Below are 17,500 nucleotides of genomic sequence, written 5' to 3'. Positions count from 1 at the left end.
GTGTGGAGTGTGAGGGAGAGGGGAGGAGAGTGTGTAGAGACAATTGTATTGTTATGGTGCTATATAAATAAAATTGAATTGAATTGAATTGGAGTGTGAGGAGTGTGAGGGAGAGGGGAGGAACCCAATTCTGCTTCCAGTTGACTTAGTCTCAATTGTAGCACATCTCCTGTGGGATTTATAAGCCTCTCACTCGCAGAGAAGTGAACAGCATCCATGTCTCCATAAAACACACACACACACACAAACACACACACACACACACACACACACACACACACACACACACACACACACACACACACCAGCCTGAACTGCACCGCTGTCCTCAGGAGCAGCATCCATGTCTCCATAAAACACATCCAGAGCGACACACACACAGAGCTGGAGCTTTTCCTGAGATTACTGAATAAATCCAGCGCATTGACTCGTATATCTCAGGCGCCCATTAAAGGCAATCCAGGAGGAAGCAGACAGTCCATCTCATTCCAACGCCTCCTCTGTCCACTGGCACACAAACAAAGCCTGCGTACTGCAACACACACACACACACACACACACACACACACACACACATATCCTTACTGTCCTCTATAACACCACACACACACACACACACACACACACACAGCCTTACTGTCTATAACACCACACACACACACACACACACACACACACACACACACACCTACTGTCCAGGAGAGGGGAAGGTGGAGGGCTTTGAGAGGTGATAGGATGAGAGGGGTGGAGGTGACGGGTGATTGGAGGGGTGGAGGTGACAGGGTGATGGGTGGGGTGAGAGGGGTGGGGTGACGGGATGATGGGTGGGGTGACTGATGGTGTCTCTGTTGCAGGTTGAAGGAGGTCAGACGTATTCCATCGGCCTGCGTTTGGCCCCGAGCCACAGCCCTGGCCAGGAAGAGATCCTCATCTACGTCAACAACAAGGAGGAGCGCAACGAGGAGACCTTCAGCGTCAAGGTCGTCTACAGATGACCCCTGCAGGAGACCTCCTGCGTCAAGGTCGTCTACAGATGACCCCTGCAGGAGACCTCCTGCGTCAAGGTCGTCTACAGATGACCCCTGCAGGAGACCTCCTGCGTCAAGGTCGTCTACAGATGACCCCTGCAGGAGACCTCCTGCGTCAAGGTCGTCTACAGATGACCCCTGCATGAGACCTCCTACGTCAAGGTCGTCTACAGATGACCCCTGCAGGCACCACTATCAGAGCTCTGTACAGAAGACCCTGGGTTACCTGACCCTAACCCTACAGATGACCCCCAGATGACCCCTGCAGGACACCTCCTGACCCTAACCCTAGGCCAGACAATGAAACTGAGCTACATGTGTGTGCATGGATTTATTTTCTGTTGTTTTGTTTTTTAAATTATGGCTGACTGAGTTAGTATCTGTTTTTTTAAGACCCAATAAAAGCTTTAGCCAAATTGAAGACGAGTGAGTGGTTATGTGTCCTGAGCGGCAGGGGCGGTTTTTCCTACAGGCGGTCGCCTAGGGCGCCACTTCTCGCCGTGGCTACACCAAGCGCGGAAATTCTCCCGTGCGGAAATAGAACGTTCACGGAGCGGATCTTTTATTTAACCGGCTACACTGGACGCGTTAAAAATGAACCCCTTATCTTTTTTTATGTCTTTGTTTATATATTTTATAAACCAGAGTTCATCTGCACCCGTTCACCTGGATCACAGTATATGTGTGTGTGTGTGTGTGTGTGTGTGTGTGTCTGCGTCTCTGTGTGTGTGTGTTGGCCATAGGGAAGAGATGGAGCTGTATATTGTTATTATCCTATTATTAATATTGGTCATATTAACAGCTCCATCTCTTCCCTATGGCCAACACACACACACAGAGACGCAGACACACACACACACACACACACACACACACACACACACACACACACACACACACACACACACAGACACAGAGACGCAGACACACACACACACACACACACACACACACACCACTCACTGACATCTATACACACACTTACTCACATCTACAGTTTGCGGGCCCAGACCCTGCCGTGCTGTTAATTGTTTACCAAAATGACTGTCTCTATCTGTTTATCAAATTGATGTTTACTAAACACATTTTCTCTCTCTTATAGTGTGACCTTTGCTCACCAATGCCTCATCACCATCACCACACACACACACACACACACACACACACACTCACACTCATACTCACACTCACGCACACACATACACTCACACACTCACACACACACAGACTCACACCCACACACACACACACCCACACACATACACACTCACACTCACTCACACAGAGCACACAGGCAGTGAGGCTGTCCAAATACACCAAAATGCTTAATAACTACATAATAGCTACATTTAACAAATTATGATAATACATACTTTTGTTATATCATTTTAGATTCACTTTTAGAAGACTAAGAAAACATTATTTGCAGGCGATTCGGAAGATGACGTGCAGGTGTGTGTGTGTGTGTCCATAAACAGTTCAACAGGGGGCGTGGCCGGAGCGTAGTCCAGCACAGGCGTGACATTTTCTCAGTGATTTGTTCTTGAATTAATGTTTGTTCATCGTCGCGATCGTTGTTGTGTTTATGTGAAAGAAATGCAGTCTTACAGGGCAAAATAGCGTTTGAAAGTTGCAATTCCGTTTTCGTGGGGGATTTTTTTTTTGTATTTGGAGGGGGGGGAGGGGGGGGGGGCGCCAGGAGTGAAGCTCGCCTAGAGCGCCAAATGTGCTAGGGCCGCCCCTGCTGAGCGGTGTTTCCATGTGAGGATGGTGTGAGTGGTTATGTCCTCTAATGGCAGACGAGTAGGGGACGTGTAAGGGACATGTGGGGGACATGTAGGGGATGTGTAATGATGTCCCTTGCAAAGTTTCAAGGGTTATTGACGAAGACAATTTCAAACATTTTGACAGGAGATTCATTTATTTGGATGTTAACCTAGACAGGACAGGTCGATGACTTTGGGCATATGAAAAACTACAAATCTCCATGAGACAGGGATAGTGCCAATAAGGTTTCTTTCATAAATAATATTGGCAGGGATGTTTATGATGAAAACTAGTGAGTCGACTTTCCTAACACAGGAAAACAGCTGAAGCGCAAAAAGCGCAAGACGAGACATAACAACACAAGACATAGCAACGAGACATAGCAACACGATAGCAACACGAGACATAGCAACACGATACATAGCAACACGAGACATAGCAACACGATAGCAACACGAGACATAGCAACACGATACATAGCAACACGAGACATAGCAACACGATAGCAACACGAGACATAGCAACACGATACATAGCAACACGAGACATAGCAACACGATAGCAACACGAGACATAGCAACACGATACATAGCAACACGATAGCAACACGAGACATAGCAACACGATACATAGCAACACGATAGCAACACGAGACATAGCAACACGATAGCAACACGAGACATAGCAACACGAGACATAGCAACACGAGACATAGCAACACGATAGCAACACGAGACATAGCAACACGATAGCAACACGAGACATAGCAACACGAGACATAGCAACACGAGACATAACAACACGAGACATAGCAACACGAGACATAGCAACACGATAGCAACACGAGACATAGCAACACGATACATAGCAACGCGATAGCAACACGAGACATAACAACACGATAGCAACACGAGACATAGCAACACGATAGCGACATGAGACATAGCAACACGATACATAGCAACACGATAGCAAGACGAGACATAGCAACACGATACATAGCAACACGAGACATAGCAACACGATAGCAACATGAGCCATAGCAACACGAGACATAGCAACACAAGACATAGCAACACGATACATAGCAACACGATAGCAACACGAGACATAGCAACATGAGACATAGCAACACGATACATAGCAACACGATAGCAAGACGAGACATAGCAACACGAGACATAGCAACACGATAGCAACATGAGACATAGCAACACGAGACATAGCAACACGAGACATAGCAACACGATAGCAACACGAGACATAGCAACACGATACATAGCAACACGATAGCAACACGAGACATAGCAACACGATACATAGCAACACGATAGCAACACGAGACATAGCAACACGATAGCAACACGAGACATAGCAACACGAGACATAGCAACACGAGACATAGCAACGAGACATAGCAACACGAGACATAGCAACACGAGACATAGCAACACCATAGCAACACGAGACATAGCAACACGAGACATAGCGGCAGTGACACACACACAAACACACACACACACACACACACCAGACGTGTTGTGGCAGTGGCACACACACACACACACACACCAGATGTGCTGTGGCAGTGGCACAGGCACCATGCTTCGTACTACAAGTCAGTGCGATGATTTTGAAGCTGTTATTATTTTAAGGTTAAATTGTTGCATAATGTTACTTTAACTTTCCATTCTTGAGGAATTGGAAGGCTAATTTAACTGAAATTTCTATTCAGTTAAATTAGTGTTTCAGTGCAAAAATCTTTCTGAATCTGAAATGTTTCAGTCAGGCTTTCAATTAGAATGTGCCCAGGCCCCTATGGGTTTCATGAGGGTGGACTGTGGTGTGTGTGTGGGGGGGGGGGGGGGGGGGTTAAAGCACAAGTGCATATTTACCTGTTTACACCTCTAGAGCAAAAGCTGGCAGAGGATAAACAGCCTGAAACACACACACACACACACACACACACACACACATGTAGCTACGTAATCTTTTCAGGCCCTTAAGCCTTTGTTTTCCAATATGGGGATTTAGCTAGCAAAACATGGGTAGTGTTTTTTTTTCTCCCCATTACGAGTGCTCAGTGTGTGTGCACTGCGCATAATAGAACTGTGTGTTAATCCCAACCTATCATATGGAATGCCTTTGTATTGTGCTGCTTTGACTCCTTGATCACAGAGGTAGCTTCACAACACACACACACACACACACAAACACAGTTATCTCTAAAGTAGCCCCCCCACACAGACACACACTTGTGTAATGCTGGTACGCAGTATGCTCTTCACACTCCTGTTCCAATCCCTTTTATCCTCTTTAGCAAGAGGACTTAAAAAGCAGTTTGCAATATCTTTTTGTATCTGTGTGGATGTGTGGGTCTGAGTGTGCGTGTCTGTGTGCATGCAAGTGTGTGTGCATGTGTCTGTATCTGTGTGTGTGTGTGTGTTTTTATATGTGTGTTTGTGTGCGTGCTGTGCAGTGGTAATTGCTTGTATCTTAATGAGGGTTGGTAGCCGGTGAAGAACCAGTGGCTTCACACAGACCTCGTTACCATCCACAGGCTTTCAAGACGCTCCCCCCCCCCAACCCCTCCTCCCCAGCCTGCGATCTGAGCAGCCTGTCAACAACCCAGGCCTTACATAACACCCAGTTACACAAGCTGCCTCATTAGCATGTGTGTGTGGAGCTCAAGCCTTGTGGTTTTGGGGTGGTAGAGAGGGGGGAGATGGGAGACGGGTGGGGATGGGGCTGTGTCATTTTGGTAAAGATTTGCACACATATTTAAACTGCATACTAGTCACAGCTATTATTTGCATCCTGATTCTCTAGGCCGTTTTCATACAGTTCCCTTCAAACCTCCAGAGTGCCGGGGGGATTTCCAGTCTTAAGCTCATTCTTAACGCCTCCTTAAGACCTTCCGCTGCTTTCAATCGCAATTTCAGAAGGTTTTTCTCCCCCTCTGAAATAGAGCTGCCACAGAAAAGCCCGAGCTAGGAGAGAGCAGAGGAGAGAAGAGGAGGAGAGAGAGAGAAGAGGAGGAAAGAGGGAAAGGAGGAGGAGAGAGAGAAGAGGGGGAGAGAGAGAGAGAAGAGGAGGAGAGAGAGAGGAGGAGAGAGAGGAGGGAGAGGAGGAGGAGAGAGAAGAGGGAGAGGAGGAGAGAGAGAAGAGGGGGAGAGAGGGATTGGAAAGGAGAGAGGGAGGGAGAGAGAGGGAGAGGGAGGGAGAGAGGAGAGGGGAGGGCAAGAGAGAAGAGGAGAGAGGGAGGGCAATAGAAAAATGTGGGGAGACAAGAGAGGGATAGAGAGAGAGAGGTCTGAGCAGAGGTGCTTCTGCACAGAAGAGGCAGTCCCTAACCCAAACCCTACACATGCACCTTCACCCTCACCCTCACCCTCACCCTGTCCGTTCTCTGTGTTCACTGGTAGAATAGTGTTTGCACTAGAGAGAGAGAGAGAGAGAGAGAGAGAGAGGAGGTTGTTAGGTCGTTCTCTAGAGAGTGGAGGTTGTTATGGTGGTTCTCTAGAGTGGAGGTTGTTATGGTGGTTCTCTAGAGATAGAGAGGGAGAGAGAAGGTTGTTAGGTCGTTCTCTATAGTGGAGGTTGTTATGGAGGTTCTAGAGAGAGAGGAGGTTGTTATGGTGGTTCTCTAGAGTGGAGGTTGTTATGGTGGTTCTCTAGAGAGAGTGGAGGTTGTTATGGTGGTTCTCTAGAGAGAGAGAGAGAGAGTGGAGGTTGTTATGGTGGTTCTCTAGAGAGAGAGAGGAGGTTGTTATGGTGGTTCTCTAGAGAGAGAGTGGAGGTTGTCATGGTGTTTCGGCTGTCTATTGCATTGCTATAAGACATACATACATATTCTTGCTAAAATGTACTTTCTGCTCACAGACACGTTTGGCGAAGCTGATTTCATCTCATCGCATCTTAAGAGCCTCATCAGGCTTATGTGGCGGTCAGGCCCCTCTTTTAAGAGGATCGGCACGCTTACAGGGGTTAGAGGTAGCCTTGCGTCTGCCTCCAGCGTTTAGAGGCAGAATGAGTGTGTGTGTGTGTGTGTGTGTGTGTGTGTCACGCTTACAGCATTTAGCCTTGCGTCTACCTCCAGCATTTAGAGATAGAATGAGTGTGTGTGTGTCACGCTTACAGGGGTTAGAGGCAGAATGAGTGTGTGTGTGTGTGTGTGTGTGTGTGTGTGTGTGTGTGTGTGTGTCACGCTTACAGCATTTAGAGGCAGAATGAGTGTGAGTGTGTGTGTGTGTGTGTGTGTCACGCTTACAGGGGTAAGAGGTAGCCTTGAGTGTGTGATGAGAGCAGCCTCACCACAGGGCAGCCAGAGGCCCGCTGATCGCACCGCTGTCCACTGATGTGGGGAGGCTCCCCCATACACAAACAGCCGATGAACAATCAGGGAGAAGGCTGATGAGGACGGTAGAGCTTTAGAACAGTAGAACAGTGGTACCTGATGAGTTTAGTTTTGACCTCCATGTTCTCTCAGTCTCTCACTCTCCTCCCTCTCTGTACATCTCTTCCTCCCTCCCCCCCCCCTCTCTCTCTCTCTCTCTTGCTCTCTTGCTCTCTCTCTCCCTCTCTCTCTCTCTCCCTCTCTCTCTGTCCATTGCTACGTAGGGAGATGCAGGAGGAGGGCCATCCCCTCAGTCAGAGCAGGTGTGTGTGTCAGAGCAGGTGTGTGTGTTTCAGATCAGGTGTGTGTGAGATCAGGTGTGGGTGCCGACTGCCATCATGATCAACCAGGAGGTGTTTTCTCAGCATCTCAGCTCTCATCTCAGATCACTGCGTGAAAAGAGGCGCATCCTCCCCCCTCCTGTTCTCCTCTATACTCCACAGATAATCATCCTCCTGTTCTCCTCTATACTCCACAGATACTCCACAGATAACTGGGTGTATCTGTGAGTTTGCTGTCTTGTTACACAGTCCTGGATCCTCCTGGATATGTACCAGGTTTGGGGGCCTACCTGGAGCCATTAGTTGTCATGGTGAATAATGAAACCTACCTGGAGCCATTAGTTGTCATGGTGAATAATGAAACCTGCCTGGAGCCATTAGTTGTCATGGTGAATAATGAAACCTGCCTGGAGCCATTCGTTGTCATGGTGACCTATCCCCTGCGGGTGCTTGCAAGGGAACATTTGCATTTCACACCTTGGGCCACAAGATATTCTTCAATTGGTCAAAAGTATTTCCTTGGATTGGTGGCGAAATATCTTGCCCCTCCTCTAAGCCCTCTCCCCATTGGTCCAGTGTGTGTCTTGCCCCTCCTCTAAACCCCCTCCCATTGGTCCAGTGTGTGTCTTGCCCCTCCTCTAAACCCTCTCCCCATTGGTCCAGTGTGTGTCTTGCCCCTCCTCTAAACCCTCTCCCATTGGTCCAGTGTGTGTCTTGCCCCTCCTCTAAACCCCCTCCCATTGGTCCAGTGTGTGTCTTGCCTCTCCTCTAAACCCTCTCCCCATTGGTCCAGTGTGTGTCTTGTCCATCCTCTAAACCCTCTCCCCATTGGTCCAGTGTGTGTCTTGTCCATCCTCTAAACCCTCTCCCATTGGTCCAGTGTGTGTCTTGCCCCTCCTCTAAACCCCCTCCCATTGGTCCTGTGTGTGTCTTGCCCCTCCTCTAAACCCCCTCCCATTGGTCCAGTGTGTGTCTTGCCCCTCCTCTAAACCCACTCCCATTGGTCCAGTGTGTGTCTTGCCCCTCCTCTAAACCCTCTCCCCATTGGTCCAGTGTGTGTCTTGTCCATCCTCTAAACCCTCTCCCCATTGGTCCAGTGTGTGTCTTGTCCATCCTCTAAACCCCCTCCAATTGGTCCAGTGTGTGTCTTGCCCCTCCTCTAAACACTCTCCCCATTGGTCCAGTGTGTGTCCTCAGACATGATTAGTTATTATTATTATTATTATTATTATTATTATTATTATCTATATTATTATTATTATCGCTGTTTGTGTTGTGTTTATAGGGACGTTATATTTATTGTCTGGCAAACAGAAATCAATTACTGTTACGACCCTGTGGGTCTTGATATGTATTCTTGCCCGTGTCTCTGTTGTGCTTTGTGTGTCTTACAGGCGGGTTGGCGCGCAGCTGAGTGGGGCTCTGATTCCATTGGACGGTTAGGAGTCCCGGCCCTTTAAAAGCAGCCCGATTACAGCCCGTCACACTACCCCGTGCTTTGGGGATTGGCTCATTCTTGTTGGCTGTCTCGCCACTTACACCTCGCTGCCGCTAAACCCAGCCTCGGGCCTTGCCCGCGCCACGATCATCGGGTTCGCTACTCCCCGGAGTGAGAGTTCGGGAGAGAGCGCCAGGCTGCGAAGGCCTGTTCTCTAGGCCTGGCGTTTTTTGCGTGATGCGTTACTGTTGAGCGTTCGTTTATTTATTCATTCACTTTTAAATAAATTCACGGTTATTTGGATTCTGTTGTCTGCCCGTTTTTGCCAAAAACTTTGTCATGTCCTAAAGCCCTAGACAGGGACGTGACAATTACACAAATGCTTTTATTAGAAATTCATGAAATACAGTTAAATATCAATTATTAGACATATAAATTAGCAATATACATGTATATGTCCATGTATAATTTCACATGACAAATGATATATTGTAATACAATATAATGTAATACAACATAACAAAGGCTTTAAGTGAGCATAAAGGAAACCGTGATCATGGGTGCTGATGGAACCGGAAATATTGATATTCTGTTGTTGTAAAAGACATGAACTTAGTGTAGCATTATTTAGTATCTGTAACTCATTCTTGGATGTGTACTCTGTCTGTCTTACTGAGACCTGAACAAATGGCATGTGAACCCCTTCCCCCTAGATAGCCTCCTTCCTGCTATCACCCTTTGCTCGTAGCTTGACTATTCTCTCCCTTGTACGTCGCTTTGGACAAAAGCGTCTGCTAAATGACTAAATGTAATGTATGTACCCTGTTATCACCCCCCCCCCCCCCCATAGGTGAACCCCTCACCCCAGTCTCCCCCTTCCTCTCACTTATAGGGTGTGGTCATCCCCTCCCCTATTGTATTCTACCTGACTGAATTGTATAAATACCAACATAGTCTACAGTAAGGTAGGCCTTTCTCTGAGCACCAGCTGAGAGGGGGTCTCCACGCTGAAAGAAACTCCAGAAACCTGACTGCGTCCTCCGGTCCCTTCTTCAACTTTGGCGTGCTCATTTAGATTCTATAAGTGCCATGGAGTGACAAGGAACCCGCATCTTTTGTGCTCAGGATGTTCATAAACTCAGCAGCACTCAAAGTTTATAGGTTGTTTTACAAATATTTAAGAAAGGTCATTAATATGATATAAAATAGTTAATTGTGAAGTGAACCAAAAATTATTTTAAAACAATATATATGTACACAGTAAAACAATTGTAAACAAAGTAAAAGTAATCATGGGAAAATTTGGTAGACAACATGTCCACAAAAGATGGGAGTTCCTTGTCACTCCATGGCACCCATGGACGGATTATGAAATCAAACGCCCCCTGGGCACAAACGCCTCTTGGGTACGAAAGCCTCTTGGGCACGAAAGCCTCCTGGGCGTGCACAGCAAGAAGCGCCTCAACTCACAGTCAAACCACTCTGTGCTTATGTGACACATTTAATAGCAACTCACAGTCCAACCACTCTGTGCTTATGTGACACATTTAATAGCAACTCACAGTCCAACCACTCTGTGCTTATGTTTCTTGTGCTTCTTGTTCTGTGCTTATTTCTTTATTTGGAATAACCCCTTGAGATGTGCCATCTCGTTTTCAAGGGGGTCCACAACGACAATCGGACAATAAACATACATTACATGAACATAAAACAACAATAAGTCAGGACACGCAAATCCAATAGACAGCGAACGATCAGCAAAATTGCAGCAAGACATCAGATACATACCGAACTACACGACTGCGCTCCAAAAGGAGCACAACAACAGATAATCTACTCAAGAACATAAGAATGTTAATGATAGTAATGAATATATATATAGTCAGCAGTCACATCCCCCAACACTATGTCAAATAAGAAAATATTAATTGAAACAATTGCAGCAGTTTGCATAATAAGACGACAGAGCATTTTAAAGAGAGGTAATGATGACATTTTCCCGGTAGATTGTTCCAGTCTGATGGTGCTGTAAACTTAAAACCCTTTTTACCAACTGATTTACCGACTGTGGCAGTAGAAAAAAAGATTTGTGAGGCATGTCTTAAATTGTAATTAGATGAGACCGGTACAAATAAGTGCTTTAAGTAAAGGGGGTAGTTGAAATGAATACATTTAAAAATGAAGTGATACCAATGCAACTGTTTTCTTATATTGGTAGAGGGAAAGTTAGGAGTTTCATACATGGTATAGTGGTGGGTTGTGAAAGGACAGCCAAGGATAAATCTACACAATTTATTGTACACAGTATTAAGAGCATGGAGATTTGTTTTTGAGGCCACCATATAAACAACATCTGCATAGTCGAGAATTGGTAGAATGAGTTGTGAAGCAAGTCTCTTCCTAACAGTAAATGAAAAACAGTTTCTAAATCTGTAAAGGACACTAAGGTTGAAATTCAGTTTCTTTATGATGTGATCAATGTGACATTTAAAAGATAGTACAGTCTAACCAGAGTCCAAGATATTTGATGTGTTCAACTTTTTTCAGTGGTGTACCATCGAGACAAGTGATCACATATGAAGGGGATTTGAACTTGGTTTTAATGATTTGTTGAGCGCCAAAAATCATGGTGTGAGATTTATTTTTGTTGAGTAACAATTTATTGGCTGCCAGCCAGTGTTGTAGAGAGTTAAAGTCAGATTGCAAGGCAGATTGAATTTGTAATGGGTCTGTTTGCGATGTGTATATCACCGTGTCATCAGCGTAACAACAACAATTAGAGCAGAATGAGGAGAGGTCATTGATAAAAATAGAGAACAGGAGTGGACCAAGAGTTGAGCCTTGTGGCACACCATATTGTTGTATGGTTGTGTCAGATTTAGAACCTTGTATGGCAACACATTGTTTTCTATTAGGGCCCTGTCACACCATAACGTTCTGGTCAACGTTCTCTGAACTTTCTAATCGTTCAATTTCGAGCGTTCTAGGGCGAGGTGGACACATCTGGCGTGTGACTTAACGAAAGAATAGCGTAGGACTGACGCATGACTACTAACGTGGGACTCACGCATGAGGAGCATGTAACCGCGACTTGTGACGTGTCACTTGTGCGCGACAAACGTGTGCTGACGTGTCTGCTACTAGCGCTGCTGCAAGTAAGAAGATGATAAATCCTGCTGAAAGTAAGAAGAATACAAAGCCTCTTTCACTAGCAATGTCTTCGGACGAAGATTTACTGTTATTATTACTGTAATTTACGAAATAACGGGCGTTATTCCTGGGGTTTTATGTTATTAAAATAAATTATTTAAATTTGACACTGAATTTGTGTTTCTCAATGTTTATTATTAGAAAACATCAACACATCCACACACATTGTCCATGTCACAAGAGTCTTCATATCATATCCATCTGCCATGGAACAGCACCAGCTATAACAGTGCTCAGCTATGTTCAAGTTCAGTACATCTACTTCATGCTGGGCTCAAGCAAGCATATATACCCTCCACTCCGCTTTTCGCTAGATTATGCAATGACCTTGCATGACATGTGTAATGACTTTCCTAGTCAACTATAGTGTACTTATTCACTATTATATAGCATCAGTATGCAAGACAACTCTGAGTGACGACCGACCACATTTGGTTATAGTTCTACACTGGTTTATTTCTTAATGCATACATCTACTATTTAACATAGCATAGCATCCCCTACTGGTGTGGTGTGTCAATGCTATTACCAACACATCACAACTCCTCCCCACTTATTCTATTACCGACTATATCAACTGCAGTAGATCTAAGGGAATAACATAGAACCAAACTTGACAAAGTTTCCTTGAGAACAATCTGTGATCACATCATTCATTTTTTTTTTTAAACTTATATACACAACATGTCTCAGACCAACAAAATATCTAAACTAAGGATCGGGGTAGACTGCCCCATCACCTTGAGTGTGTCCAGGGATTATTCTGCCCTTTGCTTGAGACAACACTCTCTAACTGAACAGATCATTCACCAGTTGATTAAAGAGTCAGTCTATCTGGTGGTTTGCGGTTCCGGCTCGGGAACCTGCTAAGTGTCTGTTGGGGTGTTGCTGGAGTGTCAGTGGGGGCGATGTCTGACTGACCTGATGGAGGATTGTCCCCCTCCCTGACTGGGATGGAGGCTTCCAGCTCTTTACCTGTGTCGGAGGGGTCTGGCAGGCTGTCATTGCTGAGTGTCGGTTGTTCATCAACTGGAGATTGGATGATGTTGGGATGGCAAGACAACATTTGATCTGCATGCCGATTCCACCTATGTGTTGATCCAACACTGACCTGGTAGGATACTGGGCCAGCCTGAGATGTAACGGTTCCTGGTGTCCACTTTTCCTCCCCCTTCCGGTAATCCCGGACCAGGACTGGATCGCCGACGCTGAAAGACCTAGATTTAGAGTGCACAGCTGGGTAACTGCGCTGGGCGTCTTGTGCCTGATCCACCACCGCAGCCACACTCGGTTTCAGCAGATCCAGACGAGTGCGAAGCTTGCGGTGTAAAAACAGCATGGCAGGTGCTTCCTGAGTAGTTGAATGGGGAGTGTTCCTATATTGAAGCAGAAAAGCATCCAGTCGCCTCTGAACTGATGAAGTTCCCTTTGATGATTTGAGAGAATGCTTAAAAGTCTGTACAAAGCGTTCAGCCAGACCGTTCGTTGCCGGGTGAAAAGGAGCCGAGCGCACATGCTTAATGCCATTTGACTTTAAAAAGGTGGCAAACTCCTCAGATGTGAACTGTGGCCCATTATCACTGACGAGCACCTCTGGTACTCCATAGTGGCTGAACAGACCTCTTAATGCCTGGATAGTCTTCGCTGAAGTGGTTGCTTCCATTAAGATGACCTCTGGCCACTTGGAGTGGGCGTCGACCACTACGAGAAACATGCGCCCCTCATATGGGCCAGCAAAATCAACGTGAATACGCTGCCATGGGGCTGTGGGCCAGGGCCATGGGTGAAGAGGAGTGAGGCATGGTGTTTTCTGCGTGCGCTGACACGGCAAGCAGGTCTTGCATTTCTCCTCGATTTGAGCATCGAGGCCCGGCCACCACACGTAGCTTCGCGCCACGGCTTTCATCTTAACCACTCCGAGGTGCCCTGTATGAAGTTCCTCTAACACCTGTTTACGCAACTTTGGAGGCACAATAACTCTATTACCCCACAGGAGGCAGCCCTGACTCGTTGTCAGCTCATCCTTCCGTACTAGATATGGCATCAGGCTACTGCCAGAGCCTTTTGTGGCCGGAAAACGGCCAGTTGACACCATCTCCATGACTTGTGAAAGTGTGATATCCGACCTGGTTTCTCTTCTTACATCAGTACAGCGAATTGGTAGACATTCTAGGTGGTTAACAAGGAACGTGTCAATTGTCCCTGGTTTTTCCTTATGTTGCACAGGAAGCGGAAGGCGAGACAAACCGTCAGCGTTGCCATGGTCAGCAGCACGTCTGTACTTGATAGTATAGTTATGTGCTGCTAGTATGAGTGCCCATCGCTGCAGTCTCGCTGCAGCCATTGAAGGAATTGCCTTGCTAGGGCTCAGTATGGTCGTTAAAGGACGGTGATCTGTGAGCAAAATGAAGTGCCGTCCATACAGATAAGAGTGAAAACGCCTGACTCCAAAAATTATTCCCAAGGCTTCTCGTTCAATTTGGGTGTAGTTTTGCTCAGCTTTGCTCAGCGTTCTAGAAGCGAAGGCTATGGGTCTTTCTTCACCACCTGGCATTCGATGGGAAATGACCGCTCCAACTCCATAAGGCGAGGCATCGCAGGCCAGAATCACAGGAAGTTGTGGATCATAATGGGTCAAAACGCTCTTGCTAGAGAGCTGCTCTTTTGCCTTGCGAAATGCCTCATCACATTCCTTTGACCATTCCCACTTAATGTCTTTGTGCAGTAGACCATTTAAAGGGTGGAGAAGCGTGGACAGATTCGGAACAAAGCGTGCATAGTAATTAATGAGTCCTAGAAAAGAGCGCAACTGGCTTGTGTTGGTTGGCAATGGAGCATCCACTATGGCACACATTTTGTCAGGTGACTTGTGAAGTCCTGTTGCATCAATGATATGGCCTAGGAACTCTAGAGAGTCTCTGAAAAACTCACACTTCTCCTTTTGGACTCTTAGTCCGAATTTTTCCAACCGACTGAGTACGGCCTCCAGGTTTTCCAGATGATGGGCATCATTTCGGAACGAGGACGAGGATGTCATCAAGAAAGCAGTGAACATTGGGGAGCCCTTGTAGCACTTGGTCCATGATCTTTTGAAAAATTGAGGGTGCAGATGTAATTCCGAATGGTAAGCGATTGAAACAAAACATGCCCTTGTGAGTGGTGATGGTGAGATATTTCCGCGAGTCTTCACTCACAGGCACCTGCAGATAAGCCTGTGATAGATCCAGTTTTCTAAAACGAAGTCCTCCAGACAGCGATGCAAACAAATCCTCAATGCGAGGTATTGGATAATGTTCAACGCATAAAGCTGGATTTACTGTGACTTTGAAATCCCCACAAATTCTCACGCCACCATTCTTCTTAATGACAGGGACAATGGGGGTCGCCCAATCACTGAATTGAACTGGAAAGATCACTCCCTGTTGGAGCAATCGTTCAATTTCCGCTTCTACTCTTGGTCTTAATGCGTATGGGACTACACGCACTTGACAAAACTTGGGCTGTTGATCCGGTTTTAGTGTCAGCGAAGCTTGAAAGCCTTTCAGAGTTCCTAAATTTTCACTGAAAACGTTTGCATGGTGATTTAGGATGTCTTTAAGAGTCTCCTTGGCTTTGGGCAATGTTTTCACAGTCTTGATTTCACACCAGTCCAGCCTTATGGTCCTTAGCCATTCACGACCAAACAGTGGTGGTGCATTCCCTTTCACAACATATAAGGGCAATCGAACTTTCTGTTTATTCAATTTCACCCATACTTTCAACATTCCCTCGGGAAGCAGCAACTCTCCTGTGTATGTTTTCAACACTACGTCAGTCTTGCGCAAACGTATCGGGGCGAATTTGGCTTTGTAAAGCTCCAGTGAAATCAAAGACACAGCTGCTCCAGTGTCAAGCTCCATATCAATTACATGGCCTTCGATCTTTGGCCTAATCATCATTGAAGAAGATGCTGCATTGCCTTTTCTTACTGCCATCACTGCCTCAGTGTCGCTAACTACTGCTGAAACCATGTGCAATCTTAATTCAGAGTCTGAATCAGAATCCCCTTCACTTTCAGATGAGTTGGCCTCAACCTTATTAATTTTTCCTGTCCTAGCAGTTCCATGCTTGTGTTTCATTTTTGCCTCATATCTTTGCTTTGTGTATTTCTGATCACTCCTTTTCTGATCACTCCTTTTATTTTTACATAAACGAGCAATGTGGCCTGTTTTCGTGCAATTGTGGCATTGCTGCTCCCTAAAGTAGCAATCCTGTTCGTTGTGATTTGTCTTGCCGCATCGAAAGCATTTGTCGCCCCCTTGTGGCGATGAGAACGACACAGCGTGCACTTTCAGCGAACTTTTCAAATGCTGAGATTCTCTTGCTACAGCTTCCATCGACATTGCGGTGTCTACAGCACGCTGGAATGTGAGCATTTCCTCAGTCAAAAGTTTCCTTTGACCATTTTCATTGCTTAGTCCACACACAAGTCTATCCCTCAAAGCATCCAGCAAATAAGCGCCAAAATCACAATGCATTCGGAAGGCCAAGCCTTCATCTAACGGCTGTGTTCGGGTGTGTTCCTGAAAACCAAGTCCAGCATCTTCGACTGGCGTTATCTCCAGACACAGCTCCTTTCATGCAGTGGATGAAATGGAAGCTGGTTCAGTGGAGTGTGTAATGTCGACACACACACACACACACACACACACACACACACACCATACACGCACACACACACACACACCCACACACACACACACACACACACACAGGAAGCTGGTCCAGTAGAGTTTGTAATGTCAACACACACAAACACACACACACACACACACACACCATACACACACACACACACACACACACACACACACACACATACACTGGTTCAGTTGAGTTTGTAATGTCGACACACATACACACACACACACACACACACACCATACACGCGCACACACACACACACACCATACACACACATACACACACACACCATACACGCACACACACCATACACGCACACACACAGGAAACTGGTTAAGTGGAGTTTGTAATGTTGACACACACACACACACACCATACAGGCACACACACACACTATACATGCACACACACACTATACATGCACACACACAGGAAGCTAGTTAAATGGAGTTTGTAATGTTGACACACACACACACACACACACACACCATACAGGTACACACACACACATGTAATGCCTTCCTAACCCTGACCCCCTAAGGTCAGCCTCTTGCTATCTGGGGGAGGAGGTTGTCATCAGTGCATTAGCTGTGTATGTAATTCTGTAGTTACTCATAGTGGGAACAAATATAATGATACAGATTTATATTTAACATCAGAGACATGTTTTGAAATGTTTCATGAATTTGACCTTTTT

At 46.1% G+C, this 17,500-nt stretch overlaps 1 protein-coding gene and 1 pseudogene across 5 annotated transcripts in view; one reads left to right on the top strand and one right to left on the bottom strand.

Moving 5' to 3' along the window:
* Nucleotides 1-1,721, top strand: part of nphp4 (nephronophthisis 4) — a 92,378-nt gene extending 90,657 nt beyond the window's left edge. For 4 of the 5 annotated variants that reach the window (XM_031566833.2, XM_031566836.2, XM_031566835.2 and 1 more), the window contains one exon: nucleotides 855-1,720. In XM_031566833.2, coding sequence (XP_031422693.1) covers nucleotides 855-995 — 141 coding nt within the window. In that variant the 3' untranslated portion in view covers nucleotides 996-1,720. Of the gene's footprint in view, nucleotides 1-854 lie in introns of all 5 variants that reach the window. The other variant, XM_031566834.2, reaches the window with a different exon arrangement.
* A 996-nt stretch (nucleotides 1,722-2,717) lies between these two features.
* On the bottom strand, nucleotides 2,718-4,274 carry LOC116220232 (annotated as a pseudogene).
* Between the last annotated feature and the right edge of the window lie 13,226 nt (nucleotides 4,275-17,500).

Source organism: Clupea harengus, chromosome 4 (genome assembly GCF_900700415.2).
Source record: "Clupea harengus chromosome 4, Ch_v2.0.2, whole genome shotgun sequence".
Classification (NCBI taxonomy): domain Eukaryota; kingdom Metazoa; phylum Chordata; class Actinopteri; order Clupeiformes; family Clupeidae; genus Clupea; species Clupea harengus.
The sequence above is the reverse complement of the archived record's forward strand: the minus strand, read 5'-3'. Positions and strand labels throughout refer to the sequence as shown.